This window comes from Schistocerca serialis, chromosome 8 (genome assembly GCF_023864345.2).
Source record: "Schistocerca serialis cubense isolate TAMUIC-IGC-003099 chromosome 8, iqSchSeri2.2, whole genome shotgun sequence".
NCBI classification, from domain to species: domain Eukaryota; kingdom Metazoa; phylum Arthropoda; class Insecta; order Orthoptera; family Acrididae; genus Schistocerca; species Schistocerca serialis.
In genome coordinates this window covers 36005195-36023191 of record NC_064645.1, presented here as the reverse complement: position 1 = coordinate 36023191, position 17997 = coordinate 36005195, and the positions used below count along the sequence as shown (strand labels likewise).

Sequence of the window (17997 nt, the reverse complement as noted above, 5' to 3'; positions counted from 1 at the left end):
TACACACTTTCACTCTTCTGCTGCATCTTGTTGTCACATCGATGCTCGGGATTCTGAATTGCTTCAGTCTTTTCCGCTGAACTGCAAGCAAATTTCACAGGCCACGGAAGCGGACCCCGATTTGAACAAAAGAAGGACGCAAGTATCGCTTCACGTCACATGATATTGTCTTTTACAGGGTTTTTAGCAGCAGTAGACAGTGAAGTGCAAGGCGAGATTGTCCGTCAACTTGACGCATGCACGTATCTTATTTCAGGTCTGGATGTCTTGCACTGCCGCCATCAAATAACTTCGCCTCTGTCATGTACACAATGATCTTCCAGTCTGTCTTCCTCCAGATACAGAGGGCAGTGCGGCTGCAGCAGCTGCCAGAGTGTGTCATCACGACACTGCGGGACGACCTCACGGAGACAGAGTCTTCGCCTCCTCAGCCTACTCTTATCCTACCGACGGAGTTGGACCTGCCCACACTGCAGCAGTCACTGCCTTCTTCATCTAGTTCATGACAGCAGGAGGTGGACGCGTACCCTTCTGGTCGTTTTCCAGGGGACATTCCCGCCAGAGCGCAGGCGGATGGTGGGGTCCAGACAGAAGCTTGACGTCCCCTGCAGCCACAGCTTCCAGCCCAATGTTGCGTCCACACTCCTGCATCCCCCACCACGGTCGCACTCAAATGATGACGGTCCATCACTTTGGGGGATAGGAATGTTCTGGTGGAACCATAAGCACCGGAATGAAGAGAAAGAACACTGACAAGGACCCACAACAGGAGCGACCTCTGCAAGAAGTGAATATAAGCACCGCTCCCGCCAGCCTCATCCGGACATTAGGGAACAGCATTAGAGAGTGCTACAATATCAATTATTAATGATCCATATCCATTGCTGATGATGGTCGAAGTACAGAGGATATAAAATGTAGACTGGCAATGCCAAGGAAAGTGTTTTTGAAGAAGAGAAATTTGTTAACACCGAGTATAGATTTAAGTGGCAGGAAGTCCTTTCTGAAAGTACTTGTATGGAATGTAGCCATGTATGGAAGTGAAACATGGACAATAAATAGTTTAGACAAGAAGATAGCAGAAGCTTTCGAAATGTGGTGCTACAGAAGAATGCTGGAAGATGAGATCACGCAACTAATGAGGAAGTATTGAATAGAATTGGAGAGAAAAGAAATTTGTGGCACAACTTGACTAGAAGAAGGGGTTGATTGGTAGGACATGTTCTGAGGCATCAAGGGATCACCAATTTAGTATTGGATGGAAGCATGGAGGGTAAAAATCGTAAAGGAAGACCAAGAGATAAATGCACTTAGCAGATTCAGAAGGGTGTAGGTTGCAGTAGATACTTGGAGATGAAGAAGCTTGCACAGGATAGAGCAGCATGGAGAGCTGCATCAAACCAGTCTTTGGACCAAGACCACAACAGCAACATCCATAGCTTGTTTGGACATTGTCTATAGAGATGAACATTACTGTTTGCGTGTCGCCCATCATTTGCGACATCATTATTATTTCAAAGTTAAATATTGTCAATCTGCTTTACTGGAATAAAACTACCTAATATTATTTGTTTGAATTGTTGTATAGCATTCCGAAAATTGCAACATCCGTTAGGCACCCTAAATGATATGAGTGGGTAAGACCACACAAAAATCACCAGAAGATCAGAAACAATTGCATAATGATTTAGACAAGATAACTGTATGAAACCTGTTAAATTTCATTTAGACAGTGAATCACATAAATTTAAAGGTTATTGATTCAACTAAATACCTAGGGATTACAATTATGACTAACTTAAATAGGAATGGTTGCATAGAAAATGTTGTGAGGAAGGTGAACCAAAGACTGCATTTTATTGGCAGAACATTTACCATATGCAACAAATCAACTCTAGAGACTGACTACACTAGGTTTTTCTGCCCTCTTCTGGATTATTGTTGTGCGGAATAGGATTGAAAAAGTTAAAAAGGACAGTTTGTTTCGTATTATCGGAAACATGGGACAGAGTGTCATGCACATGATATGTGAATTGGGGTGGCAATCATTGAAACAAATGCATTTTTCACTGCAGCAGGATCTTTTTGCCAAAGTTCAATCACTGACTTTCCCCACCAAAAGCAAAAATATTTTGTCACTTCCCCCTTACACAGGAAGAAACCAGAGCTCCAAAGAGTTAGGTGTTCATTTTCCCCACGTACTATTCGAGAGTAACAAGTCAGAAAGATAGTGTCAAAGTGATTCGATGAATTTTCTGCTGAGACCTTAACCGTGAACTGCAGAGTCATGAAGTAGATTTACATATAGACGATTTAATAATGTTGAAAGGGCCTTGAAATAATATTTATGTCTGCTCTGTGGTTCTCTCATTCATTCATTTCATTCTCTTTGTTGCCACTGGACAAACAACGGGTATCCCTGGCACCAGCTTTTCTGAACTACCTATATGAGAGTTATTCTGGCGGCACATCTTTTGTTCCCATAGTTGTCCTGGGTTCAATCTCTGGTAGCCTCCTGCCCCACACTCGTCACCCATCTGCAACTTGCCCAAGGACCTAACTTCACTCATCCTACACCCCTAAACCTCATCCCCTTTCTCCATTTTGTCACCCCCTCCCAAGAAAGGCACATACAATGCATGAACTCACCAGCACTGGTGCCCATGCATCGCATTCCTGACCTGTGCACCTATTGCCTCCCTCCGAGCTGTCAGCCCCCTTCTCTGATCCCCTCTCCTGATTCCCACCTTCTTTTTCCCCTCTCCCAATCCGTCCAATACAACCCTTTAACTCAGTCACCTCCAGAACTACAGTCCCTGCGTTGTGTATTCAGCTACCACAATGTAACTGTACAGGACAGAGAGAGAGAGAGAGAGAGAGAGAGAGAGAGAGAGAGAGAGAGAGAGAGAGAGAGAGAGATGGGGAGGGGGAATGAGCACACCCCATGTTCTCAAGTTATTTGGGTAGCAGCATCTGACACGCAGGGCACTCGTCACCCACTCGGGGGACTTTACAGTATTTGGATACTGTTAAACTTACCACTCGTTTTATCTCAGCTGCTAGCAATGCTGTTTATCTTGTAGATAAAGATTCTGCTTTTTAGCAGCACTTTTGTGAAGTCAGCAATTGACTAAAAATGCTGGTAAGAAACACTACATATCTAAAGAATACGTTAATATTCTAGAAAAAAATCATTCAGTAAATTACCTGAGATAAATTAGGTCTCCTAATTCAGCTGGCAGGCTGCGTAATTTGTTGCTTGAAAGATCGAGTGTACGAAGATTCACTAGTTTTGAAATGTCTGGAGGAATTCGAGAAAGGCAATTATCATTCAGGTACAATGCTGTAAGGTGTGTGAATGTCCATAAATTTGGACTCAGGTTGCGAATAGTCCCTGCAAAAACAAAAAATCCACATTAGTGTCACTGGCAATGAGAATAAAGTTTAATGTTTATTGGGAATAGCGGAACTTAAGTTTTACCACAACAGATGCAATCAGTAAAATAAGATTAACATGAATCAAAGTCAAATGGCAATATCCTGCTCATTTCAACTTTTACAATACAATAGAACTGAATACAGTACCACAATTATCCCATTAAGTTAAAAATGTTGACAACATTATTTTTTATGTTATAAGGAGAATGCCTTAACGTATTTCTATCTTGAGCTGGGCACACACATTCAAATCTCCAGCATAACTACAAATCTTATATAAACAATGAATACCACATAAGAGCAACTTATTAGCTAAATGAAAGTCAGAACATGCAAATTGATGACCTACCGTCAAACACAGTGATTTTGGACACAGGGTGGGATTTCGGACAGTGTGATTTATTTGCTCTTTCCCACTGTGTAGCAACAATTTGCTGCTCATTTTCACTTCCACACGCCAGTTACTTTAAGCGAAACGTAATAGTTATCACATTCCGTGACTTTTATTTTGGGTTGATTGTTTACCTAGCTAAATATCTGATGAACAGTCTCACTGTTGAAAGTTCATGCAGTATCGTCAAGTAGAAACTTTCTATTATTGTGACTGGCAGAAAAGTATTGTAACTGCAATTTTCAATGAGTTCAGCAGCCTACGGCTTTGAGACAATTCTTGTACAAGTTGTCAAGCTTTTCATGTAAATTTATGAAATAACAATGGTTTTTGCAAAATTGGGTACTGTGTGGGGTGACTTCTACAATGTCAAACGCATATAAAAGCAGAAAAGTTGCTGAAGTATGGTGGAATTATGACTCGAAACTTTTAGATAAAGCTGTTCATGATATTCAGTATAGCAAATTATTGCACAGAAAACCATGCATATTGTATTGTATACCTAGATCAACCCTAAAAAAGAAAGTGTGGGAAATACGTCTAAAAAAAACTGGAAGGGCAACGAGTACTAAATGAGAAGGAAAAATGTTGAAGTAAGATATCTTGAGGGCTGCACACTGAGGATTTTCTTTCACTAAACTGTATCTTAGATACTTAGTGAAAGGCTACCTTGATGAATCTGACCAAAAAGATAAGAAATTTTCTATCTATCTATTGGGAGAAGAGCGGGATGAATGAGATGACAATACTAAACGAGGAAGAAAAAAAAAAGTTGACATAAGGTATCGTATTAAAAACTGACCTTCAATATATAAAATTCATTATCTCAATCCTTATCACTTATTCGTAATAATAGACAACCTAAAAATGTGTTAATAGTCATGAAAATTGAACAGGAAGAATGTAGAATTTAAAAATAAGTCAATTCTTGTCCAAATTTCCCCAAATATTTTGAAACATTGGACAGAAAATTAAAAACCTCATGTCCAAAATCACACTGATCCATGGGGTGATTTCAGACACTTTATTTGTTTGTCTCAGACAAATATAGTTACACACAGAATTTCTGTTTTTAGGGTATTACGCCACCACTTCTGTAACAAACAATGCAATGTAACAAAAGCTAAGCAAGTTACGGTGAAAATAACACAAAACCTTCTGAATTCACCACATTTGACAGTACCTGAGTTCTAAAATGATTTCCAAGATTTACAGTTCTGATATTATATTTGTAAGGACTAGATCAAACTTTGCAAAATAAGATAAAATGAGAATAATGGCATTTCAGTGTACAGAGCCAATATGTTCCAAAACAGTATTGTCTGATAATACTCTCAAACTACTGTCACACCACAAATACTATATTGCAATACACAACAGATGTACCTATATGATGACCAAAACCGATGACTTCAGAAAGATACGTGAAACAGTAAAACATTTTTCAAGGGCAAAACAATGAAAAAATAATGATAATGTTCTACAAAACAATGGCCTTCGCAACTTTGCTATAAGGAAGCTTGACGTAGAAAAAGAATCTCTAATAATGCAATCCACTAAAAAGTGATTTCTTCATGTTGTTGGAGGCATGATTTTCTGAATGTAACGTATGGAACTAAGACATACAGAAAGACTTTAATATATACTGTGTTGTCGATAAATTGAGTACAGAAAACAGAGTGATTGTCTAACCAGTATGTCTGCAAGCCACGTTCCTTAGATAACTTCGAGAGACAGACCTATTAGTTGGAGAGACTCAGGATGACCAAGAAAACCATGGACACCCAGAATAGGCTATTTAGCTGAATTCTTCAATGAAGGTGAATGCATTAATGTTTTACAATTATATTAAATAGTCTCCTCAGAAAACTCAGCTGTGCTTTAAACTTTCATGTGTGTGTGCAACATACCAAATATTTTACTATAAAGCAAGTGACAGATTCAGTATAGGAACCACCCAAAGGCTATGACTAGGCCATTTTCAATCATATTCTTTCGCCCCAGATCACTCATCCACCAGATACAAAGTACAGTTTAGAAAGAAGTAACGTGCTAATAGCAAAAACCAAGATTTCACATTTGAGTCAGATATGACATACGGTTTTAATCTTTCAAACCACTGCAAGGTGAAGGTGATGTCAAGCCATCTAGAATCAGCTGTTCCTCACAAAGTAAGAAAATGTGTTACAATACAGTTTATTAACATGTTTATTGTAGTGGTAGATCCTGTATTAGTTTTATGGGATCCTTAACTATGAGAAATTTAATGATGAGAAAACAGACAGTATGTATTCTTATTCTTAAATACGAAAATATTCTGCCAAAAAGTGAAGGTTGCTCAGTCAGTTAGTATGTTGGTTGGCTGGTTGTTTTGGAGTGAAAGAAACGGAACTGTAAGGTCATCAGCCCCTTCATTCGTTAAGTGGCAAACCAGGAATAGTCATCAAAGGAAGGATGTGAACGTTAAATCCTGGAAAGCCTTAGAGTAACTAACACAATAAATATCAGATAAAAGTACAGAAAAAAAGACAGCACAGACAAGTCATTAAAAAAAATCAGTCAAGAGAAGGCTTTAAAACCAAGAAATGATAAAGAATAGAGAGAATAAAAAGGTGGAAAGGGTAGAGGGACCCATTGGAGAGGGGAGGAGGGGGTGGGGGGGGGGGGGGGTTGCTGGAGAGGAAGCCTCATCAACCCCACAAGTTGTCTATGAGGCCAAAAAGCTCTACCATTACAGGGATGAAGAGAAACCACCTTCTCAAGCAAAATGTAACACCAGATCAGCTGAGTTGACATCATCTGCTAGCACAAGAGGGAGCGTGCTAAGAAGATTAAGATGCCACCTCAAAGTAGCCAAATTAGGACTGTCTATGAGCAAGTGGACCACTGTCAGGAGGGCTCCACATCAGCAGTGAAAGGGATCCTCAAGTCTGAGATTGTGGCCACGGCTCAGGCAAGTGTGGCCCATTCAGAGTCTACAGAGGACGGTGGATCCCCGGCAAGAAGCATGCAGAGAAGACCACCATGCAATCACGGTCTCCTTAATTGTCCTCCATTTGTCTGGAGGTATCAGGGCAGACCATTCTGAGTTCCAGACTTCCTGCAATCTATGGCGTCTAAAAGACTGAAGGTCCAGTTCTGGGATCCCCTTTCCAAAATCAGCATCCTTGGCCAACCTATTAGCTCATTCATTTCTTGAAATCCCAACACGACTGATGAGATGACGAGGTCCCATACTCCGAGGAGCGTAGGAAATGATGCGGGAAACCCGCAATGCCGACTAGGCAAGGTCCTAGCGGAGGTGGTTTGCCATTGCCTTCCTCCGACCATAATGGGGATGAACGATGATGATGATGAAGATGACACAACAACACCCAGTCATCTCGAGGCAGGGAAAATCCCTGACCCCACCGGGAATCGAACCCGGGACCCTGTGCGCGCGAAGCGAGAAAGCTACCACAAGACCACATGAAAATGATTAGTCATCCAGATTGATGGAGGTCAGAGAAAAGATCCGGTGGGTGAAGACAGTATCACTTGTCTACAGCCTGAAGGCTACCAAAAGAGTCACTACAGATTAGGATACTCTTGCCAGTGCAAGAACAAACATGGCTAGGAGCTAATTTAATGGTCATCACTTCAGCAGTGAAGACAATGCAGCCACTGGGCAGAGTGTGGAGTGCCTGCACCGTGCACATGTGTATGCAAAGCCCGTTCATTCGTCAACTGTTGAGCCATCAGTAAATACCACTTCTGAACTTGGATACTTCTCAAGGACAGCCGAGAACAGGCGGTAAAAAATCATGGGGTCAACAAATCTTTTGGCCCAAAGGAGACTTTGAGACAAACCCAAGGTTTGGGCACAAGCCACGGGGGACAGGTGCAACGTCTCCCGGACCCGATACGACAGTGGTGGAAGTTGCAGTTCTGAACAGAGATACTGTCGGCATGCAGCAATTGTAATCCCAGTTCTGTGTTGCAATGTGGGAGGTGGAGTTCCCTTCCAGGGAAAAGGACACAGCAGTTGAGATGTTCAGGGAAGCTACAAATGTGTGTAGCATAGTTCAGCAACTGTTGTTGGCACCTGATAGGTAATGGAGGCACTCCAGCCTAGACTAGTAGGCTGTTCACAGGGCTAGTTCGGGAGTCTCCTGTCGCGAGTTGGACCCCACGGTAATGAATGGGGTCCAGTATCCGCAATGCTGAGGGTGATGCGGAACCATATGCTATGGGAGTCTTTCCCACAATCAAGACAAGACACTCAGGGCTATGTAGAGCCGCAAAAGGGTAGAATGGTCTGCACGCCAGCTAGTGTTACTGAGGCAGTGAAGTGTATCTAGTTGCTGCCAGCAGTTTTGCTTCAGTTGGTGTGGGTGGGAAGCTATGTCAGCTGGGAAACAAAGTCTAGTCCCAGAAAGCGGTGCATCTCAACTACAAGTAATTGACTATCTGGGTAAAGCTCTGGGTGAGGGCAGGCAGTACGGCAGTGAAAAAAGTGTGTGACATGAGTCTTGGAAGCTGAAAACCAAAAGCCATGAGTGAGTGCCCGTGACTGTGCCTTTTGTATGGTGCCCTGCAGGTGACGCTCAGCAACAACAATGCTACAGAAGCAGTAATAAGAACAATAAGGAGAGCAATACCGCAGACCCCACAGCCATCGCTAGACCATTGATGGCCACCAGAAAAAGGGGTATGCTCAGTCCAGAGCCCTTGGGATCCTGTTTATTAGATATGGGGTGGGGGGGGGGGGGTGGGGGGGGGGTGAGTGCTGAATGAAGCACCCACTTGAACTCGGAACATACGGCACGACAGGAAGTTCTTGACAAAAATCGGGAGTGGACCCCGAAGACCCCACTCATACATCATAAGAAGAATGTGATAATGCCATGTCATCAATAAGGTGCTGATGACATGCAAAGGTGGTCCAGATGGTGGACTCCAGATGAACCGAATTATCTGCAGTGGAGTGGCCTTTGCAAAAAGCGCCTTGAGATGCAGCCAAAAGGCCCTGAGACTTGTGTCGGTAAGGCTGAGTGGGTAATAACTGTCAATCTCGATAGGGTTCTTACCCGGTTTTAGTAACTGAACTATTGCGCTTTCTATGGCAACACAGCATCATTCCAGATCCGATTAAATAGGGCAAGGATGTGATGCTGATAATCCACTGAAAGATGTTTCAGCATTTGGTTGTGGATGCAGCCCGGCCCTGGGGCTGTATCAGGGCAATGGGCTAGGGCACTGGAGAGTTCCCATACACTGAATCGGGCATTATATGGCTCCAGGTGGTTGGTACTACAAGATAAACGCATGCACTCCACCCACTGTTTCACAAGCCGAAAGGCGAAATGGTAGTCGTTAGGTACAGATGCGTGAGCGTAATGCTCAGCAAAATGTTTAGCAACAGCATCTGTATCAGAATAAAAGGCACCACCTAAGGAAATACTTGGTACACCTGCAGGGGACTGGAAGCTATAGAATCATTTGATCTTTGCCCATACCTGTGATACAGAGGTACATGATCCAATGGTAGAAACCTATCATTTCCAGGATTCTTGTTTTCGTCTTTTATGAGGTAGTGAACACAGGCACAGGGTCATTTAAAGGCAATGAGGTGCTCCAGAGAAGGGTGCCGCTTATGTGTTTGAGAGGCTGGCTACAGTCTTTAACGGCTGCCGCAATCTTTGGGGTCCACCAGGATACTATCTTCCGATGGGAGGTCCCCGAGGAAGAAGGGATGGCTTGGTTGGCTGCTAAAAGAATGTCTGCTGTGGTATGCTGAACAGCCGCATTGATACTGGCTTGCGATGGGAAACTAAGGATGACAGTAGAGGTGAACCCAACCCAGCCAGCATTATGGGGAATCCATATGGGTGGGCATCCAGGGGAGCAATGCTGAGGGAGGGACAGGAAGATCAGGAAGTGGTCACAACCACACAGGTCATCAGGGACCCTCCAGTGGATAGATGGTAGAAGACCAGGACTACAAAAAGAGAGATCAATGGTCAAATAAGCTCCATATGCCACACTGAAGTGTGTGGGGGGACCAGAGTTCAAGAGGCAAAGATTGAGCTCTGCCGGTAAAGTTTCAGTGTCTTTACTGTACCCAGTGATCATTGTTCCGCCTCACACAAGGTTAAGGGCATCGAAGTCGCACAAGACTAGGAAAGGTGGGAGGTGTTGACAGAGTAATGCAGACATTATATCCTGGGACACAACAGCATCGGGAGGTAGATAAACATTACAGATGGTAATTAATTCTGATATGCCTGTACGTGAACAGCGACAGCCTCCAATGATTTATCAGGAGGCACAAGGTCACAATATATAGAGTCCAGCACATACGTGCAAACTCTACCTGATATCCTCTCAAAGTTGATACAATTCTTAAAATAAGCTCAGTAGTCACTAAAGGCAGGGGTCAGAGTTGCTGGGAACAACGTCTCTGGATGGCAATACAGAATGTATGGTATGTGCTTAAAAGCTGCTGTAGCTCAGCCAGGTGGTGGAAAAATCTGTTACAATTCCACTGGAGAGTCAGGCTGTCTGAATATTGTGGTGGCACGAAATGACCAGTAAGGGCAGGTCATGTACTGCTACGGTCACGGACTGCCTTCTGCGGCACATTGCCCGGTAAGATTTGGTGCCCAGGCGCCACCGTAATCTCCACCTTGGACACAGAAGGAGTACATGCAGAGCCCACTGGTTGTGGGGCCACCGGAGTTTTCTTCATCTCAGAAGACTACTTCTTGTCCATCTTCTCCTTAGAAGACAAGGACTGAGAAGGTTTCTCTGAATTGGTATTAGGGACAGAGGAAGAACAAGAAGTCAGATGACCAGCAGCCAGTGGTTTCTTCAGCCACTGGCTGGCATCTGGCTGTGGACTAGCAGGAACTGTGGAAGGAAGAGTCCCGAGGGACCTAGCTAGAGAAGCTGGAGGAGGATGAGGTGCCTCCAGCTGGCGGATGGGGACGGGTGTCCCCAGCAGGTGGGGAGCCAATGTTCCCGAAATTGGTGAGGTGGAAGCACCAGAAGTGCCTCCAACCACCTAGGTGGCAGGGATCAGTGGACAGCTCTGGGGCCCCACTGCATCAGAGGAAGGCACCATCAACAGAGAAGACGATGTACGATCGTGTCACTTGTATGGTGTTAGGATGCTCCTACTTGTTTCTTGCCTCTTGATACGTGAGCTTCTCCAGGATCTCATGCTCCCGGATTTTCTTCTCACGCTTAAGGACAGGACAATTTGGTGAGCTGAAAGAGCGGAGTATGCCGCAGTTTACGCAGATGGGGGGAGGAGCACAAGGAACACTCGCGTGCAGCGGATGGCCACAACCCCTGCAGAGTGGGGTAGCAGTGCAATGGGAAGACATGTCTGAATTTCATACACCTGAAACATCTCACAGGAAGAGGAACACGAGGTTTCACGTCACGCAGGTAGGCCATCACCTCGACCTTCTCGAGCAGCTTATCATCCTCTAAAGCCAAGGTGAAGGATCTGGTAGCAACTCTGTTTCCCCTTCATCCCCTATGGATGTAACAGATGGAGTGCACACCCCAACACTGTAAGTTGTCCCACAGCTCCATCGTCAGATTGCATAACGAGATCACAGTGAAAGATGACACTGTGGACCATATTGAGACACTTGTGATGAGTGACAGTCATGGGGGTGTCACCCAACTTTTCACAAGACAGCAGTAGCTGTGACTGAGTAGGAGATGACATTTTGATGAGAGGGGAACCGCTCTTCATCTTAGAGATGGCTGGAGCTTCCCCATATTTGTCTTCAATGTTTTCAACAAAAAATAAAGGCTTTGTGGCCAAAAAGGTATTTCCATTGGTCCTGGTACAGATCAGGTATTGGGGGGAGGATTTTGTTACTTGTCGTCTAGTCTTGCTTTCCTCCCATGGTGTGGCAAGGGAAGGGAAGGGAGTGTGTTGAAACCATACTTTATTGCATTGTGCAAGGCCTTTCCAGTTGAAGACACTGCAGGGGCCATGTTACCACCAGCAGGAGAAAGTTTAAGTCGCTTTGTGTGCCATCTATTCGCCATGGTGCCACCCACTCTGAATGGGGGCTCTCTCATGAGCACCACCCTGCCACAGCAAGAGCTTCCTAGCCAGTAATCCTTTGCCAGAGTCCCCTTGCCCCAGTCATGATGGGCACATACTCCATGGTATACAATGGAAGTGTGCAATGCAGGTGATCCCTGCATGGTCAAGGGGCTACCATTGTGCAGGTACATGATGACCCCCCCCCCCCCCACCACCACCACCACAACAGGATGGCTATCATGCTGGGTTTTGTGCATACTACAACAACAGGAAAGATGGGTGCCAGGGTAGAAGAGCACAGAGGCTGTACATACTCCATACTGGGTGAACTTCCCTGTATGACATGCACTTTTGCAGAATTTAGAAAAAATGGCAGGTCAAACCCAATAATGGGGGCCATATAATTGTTAATGGAAGGTGAATATAGTGCTGGGAGTGAAACTAGAAATCAAGACCAAACTCATGAACCAAGTCCAAGCATGATCTGCACCAAAAGAACCAACTTATAAAGTCAGAGGAGGTAAGAGGTAGACGAAGTGTAGGTTGGCACCACAGAAAGAGGAAGCAATACTGCAAAGGCTGGGACCCTGTGGCAGTCAAGCACAACTTACCAAAGAATGGTGAGCCCCCTGGCAGGCCAAAAAGTGAGCAAGTAATTATTGATCATTGGTTGTCTGTATAGTCTGCAGTGTTTTCACACAGCAAGATTCTGAGTTTATCAGGCAACATTTGGAGTTACGATTACAGCAGTGGACACTGGTAGTCCTTGTACAGCCCAGAATTGGGCAAACATAGTATTAATTCCATCAGAGTTCCCATTTGGGTGACTGTCCTTTGTTACCTGGCCAGAGATGGGGTTCTCATGTAGTATCCAAAGGTTAACTGTTAGGTGGCAATAGCAAAATGTATCAGATCAGCTTAATGGCTCATTCAATGTTTGGACATCTGTGTTCAGGGGCTACTGTGTAAGAAACAGTGTAGCCATAAAGTTAAGTTGTGCTTGTAGGTAAATTTTGATAGTCGGGTGGGCAACCTCCGAGTTGTACTAAATCTTATGGTAAGACACTGGTGTTGAACAAAAGAGGGTTTCAGGGCCTTATGGCATCTCATTGCAGAACAAATAGCTAGCTGAAGATTGTAAGTAAGGGTTCTCACAAGTCAGGAACTGAGATTCAGTGTGGAATTTTAAAGACAGAAAGTATTTGTTGGTCATGACAAGTGTATTATAAGAAATCTATGCACTGAAGTTATTGTTGATTTGAGTACGAAATAAGAGGTACAGTGCCTAACTCAGATTTCAATTTGAGCATTGAATGGCTGTGGCACAGTTTATGACATGGCTGTGAATAGATTGAAATGGATGGATAGTTAATATTGTATCACCATCAACTTATATTTAGGTTTCAAGTTCTGATTTCACTGAGACAGTTTCTAGTATGAAATATGAGTGGACCAGGCAACAAATTGTTGAGAGGTAATAACTTTGCACTTGTTAGAGGAGTTCCTGTGAAACACCATGTGAAATAAACACAAAAACAATAGTAAAGAACAGGATTTGGTGTAGGAAATTGTTGTTGTGTTCAACTGTGTCAAGAAAAAAATGTAGTACCTACGAGAGAAACGGAAGGCAGAAGTGAATGAGAGACTGGGCAGAGGCGCAGGCACAGTTTGTGAACCAATATATGTGAGAAATTTCAAATAAAAATTCAAAAGAGCATGCATTTCAACAAAACTTATTTCATTCAGTTAACTTTAACTTCACATAGCACTTCAGGCCTTCAACAAGAGTTCCACAGACATCAGCTTCTATTTGAAATATTGTTTGCTTCAAATTGAGAAATTAAAATGCAAGCAACAAGTGAATTTCTATCGCTAAAAATAAAAGCGTAACAGTAAGCAATGAAAACTTGTTTCTAGTGCCATCTTACATGCAGCTTTACATTTTAAGAGTGATCAATGAGAGGTGCCAAACAGGCCGCAACAACAAAAAGAAGAACCAGTCACATCGACACAAAAATGCAGACTGTTGGCATGTAAGCTAGTTAGTAAAGTACAGCACAGAATAATGTCTTCAGGCGATGAGTTCGTCATACTGCAGCACTTCAATTTGTACATTGTGTACCACTATGGCAGAGATGTATTTGTGGAAGTAGTGGACAGAAGAGGGTTGCGATGTAGTGGAGAAATGCCAACTATGTAGGTCTGTGTCCCTCTGGACACGACACAGGGACATCAACTCCTATGCACCGCAGCAATACAAACAGCAAATATTAGAGTGGGGAGGCCTTCATGCCTGAGACAGTGCTCATCCTTCAGGCAACTCCACATGGCATACTGCAGGAGGACAATGTGAGACCACACCACTTTGAGGAATGCACTATTTTTTTTTCTTCCAGATCACAAAGGGTACTTTGTGCATTATAGGGGCAGCAGCCAGTCTTCATTTACTTCTGAGCATATTTCAACTGGCCATTTGCCAGCCACTTCCAGGGAAGTCGGCAAAGGCTGTCCTCGGCTTCCAGAGCCTTTCTTATTAGCATGCTGTACGAGTTTTACATATATCAAAAATGTGATATTGCGACTATCCACACTACCAGTGATGCAGGCATTGTCATCAATGGTGGCAGTGTGAAACCTGGCTGCCCAATGAATTGCTGCTTGCCACAGCCTTATTTCTAACACAATGAGAGAAGGTAGTGGAAATAACACAATTCCGTGCACTATCAAAATGACAACCACAACAGCTGTCAAGAAGGTTTCCCACATCTATCTCCACAGAAACCACATTGTTAGCGATAGAGTTAAGGTGCTATAAGAATTCCATTAATTTCTCTTTTCTACGGGCAAGATTCCCCCTATGAACCATGGACCTTGCCGTTGGTGGGGAGGCTTGCGTGCCTCAGCGATACAGATGGCTGTACCGTAGGTGCAACCACAACGGAGGGGTATCTGTTGAGAGGCCAGACAAACATGTGGTTCCTGAAGAGGGGCAGCAGCCTTTTCAGTAGTTGCAGGGGCAACAGTCTGGATGATTGACTGATCTGGCCTTGTAAAATTAACCAAAACGGCCTTGCTCTGCTGGTACTGCGAACGGCTGAAAGCAAGGGGAAACTACAGCCGTAATTTTTCCCGAGGGCATGCAGCTTTACTGTATGGTTAAATGATGATGGCGTCCTCTTGGGTAAAATATTCCGGAGGTAAAATAGTCCCCCATTCGGATCTCCGGGCGGGGACTACTCAAGAGGACGTCGTTATCAGGAGAAAGAAAACTGGCGTTCTACGGATCGGAGCGTGGAATGTCAGATCCCTTAATCGGGCAGGTGGGTTAGAAAATTTAAAAAGGGAAATGGATAGGTTAAAGTTAGATGTAGTGGGAATTAGTGAAGTTCGGTGGCAGGAGGAACAAGACTTTTGGTCAGGTGATTACAGGGTTATAAATACAAAATCAAATAGGAGTAATGCAGGAGTAGGTTTAATAATGAATAAAAAAATAGGAGTGCGGGTTAGCTACTACAAACAGCATAGTGAACGCATTATTGTGGCCATGATAGACAAAAAGCCCATGCCTACTACAGTAGTACAAGTTTATATGCCAACTAGCTCTGCAGATGATGAAGAAATTGATGAAATGTATGACGAGATAAAAGAAATTATTCAGGTAGTGAAGGGAGACGAAAATTTAATAGTCATGGGTGACTGGAATTCGTCAGTAGGAAAATGGAGAGAAGGAAACATAGTAGGTGAATATGGATTGGGGGGAAGAAATGAAAGAGGAAGCCGCCTTGTAGAATTTTGCACAGAGCATAACTTAATCATAGCTAACACTTGGTTCAAGAATCATAAAAGAAGGTTGTATACCTGGAAGAATCCTGGAGATACTAAAAGGTATCAGATAGATTATATAATGGTAAGACAGAGATTTAGGAATCAGGTTTGAAATTGTAAGACATTTCCAGGGTCAGATGTGGATTCTGACCACAATCTATTGGTTATGAACTGCAGATTGAAACTGAAGAAACTGCAAAAAAGTGGGAATCTAAGGAGATGGGACCTGGATAAACTGAAAGAACCAAGGTTGTAGAGAGTTTTAGGGAGAGCATAAGGGAACAATTGACAGGAATGGGGGAAAGAAATACAGTAGAAGAAGAATGGGTAGCTCTGAGAGATGAAGTAGTGAAGGCAGCAGACGATCAAGTAGGTAAAAAGGCGAGGGCTAATAGAAATCCTTGGGTAACAGAAGAAATATTGAATTTAATTGATGAAAGGAGAAAATATAAAAATGCAGTAAATGAAGCAGGCAAAAAGGAATACAAACGTCTCAAAAATGAGATCAACAGGAAGTGCAAAATGGCTAAGCAGGGATGGCTAGAGGACAAATGTAAGGATGTAGAGGCTTGTCTCACTAGGGGTAAGATAGATACTGCCTACAGGAAAATTAAAGAGACCTTTGGAGAGAAGAGAACCACTTGTATGAATATCATGAGCTCAGACGGCAACCCAGTTCTAAGCAAAGAAGGGAAGGCAGAAAGGTGGAAGGAGTATATAGAGGGTTTATACAAGGGCGATGTACTTGAGGACAATATTATGGAAATGGAAGAGGATGTAGATGAAGACGAAATGGGAGATAAGATACTGCGTGAAGAGTTTGACAGAGCACTGAAAGACCTGAGTCGAAACAAGGCCCCGGGAGTAGACAACATTCCATTAGAACTACTGATGGCCTTGGGAGAGCCAGTCATGACAAAACTCTACCATCTGGTGAGCAAGATGTATGAGACAGGCGAAATACCCTCAGACTTCAAGAAGAATATAATAATTCCAATCCCAAAGAAAGCAGGTGTTGACAGATGTGAAAATTACCGAACTATCAGTTTAATAAGTCACAGCTGCAAAATACTAACGCGAATTCTTTACAGACGAATGGAAAAACTGGTAGAAGCGGACCTCGGGAAAGATCAGTTTGGATTCCGCAGAAATGTTGGAACACGTGAGGCAATACTAACCTTACGACTTATCTTAGAAGAAAGATTAAGAAAAGGCAAACCTACGTTTCTAGCATTTGTAGACTTAGAGAAAGCTTTTGACAATGTTAACTGGAATACTCTCTTTCAAATTCTGAAGGTGGCAGGTATAAAATACAGGGAGCGAAAGGCTATTTACAATTTGTACAGAAATCAGATGGCAGTTATAAGAGTTGAGGGGCATGAAAGGGAAGCAGTGGTTGGGAAAGGAGTGAGACAGGGTTGTAGCCTCTCCCCGATGTTATTCAATCTGTATATTGAGCAAGCAGTAAAGGCAACAAAAGAAAAATTCGGAGTAGGTATTAAAATTCATGGTGAAGAAGTAAAAACTTTGAGGTTCGCCGATGACATTGTAATTCTGTCAGAGACAGCAAAGGACTTGGAAGAGCAGTTGAACGGAATGGACAGTGTCTTGAAAGGAGGATATAAGATTAACATCAACAAAAGCAAAACGAGGATAATGGAATGTAGTCAAATTAAATTGGGTGATGCTGAGGGAATTAGATTAGGAAATGAGACACTTAAAGTAGTAAAGGAGTTTTGCTATTTAGGGAGTAAAATAACTGATGATGGTCGAAGTAGAGAGGATATAAAATGTAGACTGGCAATGGCAAGGAAATCGTTTCTGGAGAAGAGAAATTTGTTAACATCAAGTATAGATTTAAGTATCAGGAAGTCGTTTCTGAAAGTATTTGTATGGAGTGTAGCCATGTATGGAAGTGAAACATGGACGATAACTAGTTTGGATAAGAAGAGAATAGAAGCTTTCGAAATGTGGTGCTACAGAAGAATGCTGAAGATAAGGTGGGTAGATCACGTAACTAATGAGGAGGTATTGAATAGGATTGGGGAGAAGAGAAGTTTGTGGCACAACTTGACTAGAAGAAGGGATCGGTTGGTAGGACATGTTTTGAGGCATCAAGGGATCACAAATTTAGCATTGGAGGGCAGCATGGAGGGTAAAAATCGTAGAGGGAGACCAAGAGATGAATACACTAAGCAGATTCAGAAGGATGTAGGTTGCAGTAGGTACTGGGAGATGAAGAAGCTTGCACAGGATAGAGTAGCATGGAGAGCTGCATCAAACCAGTCTC

The 17997-nt window shown here is 43.2% G+C and overlaps 1 protein-coding gene across 1 annotated transcript in view; it reads right to left on the bottom strand.

Annotated features, from left to right (window-relative positions):
- Positions 1-17997, bottom strand: part of LOC126416503 (CCR4-NOT transcription complex subunit 6-like) — a 57766-nt gene that overhangs the window by 11138 nt on the left and 28631 nt on the right. The window contains exon 3 of the mRNA XM_050084244.1: positions 3208-3394. Coding sequence (XP_049940201.1) covers positions 3208-3394 — 187 coding nt within the window. The remainder of the gene's footprint in view (positions 1-3207; positions 3395-17997) is intronic.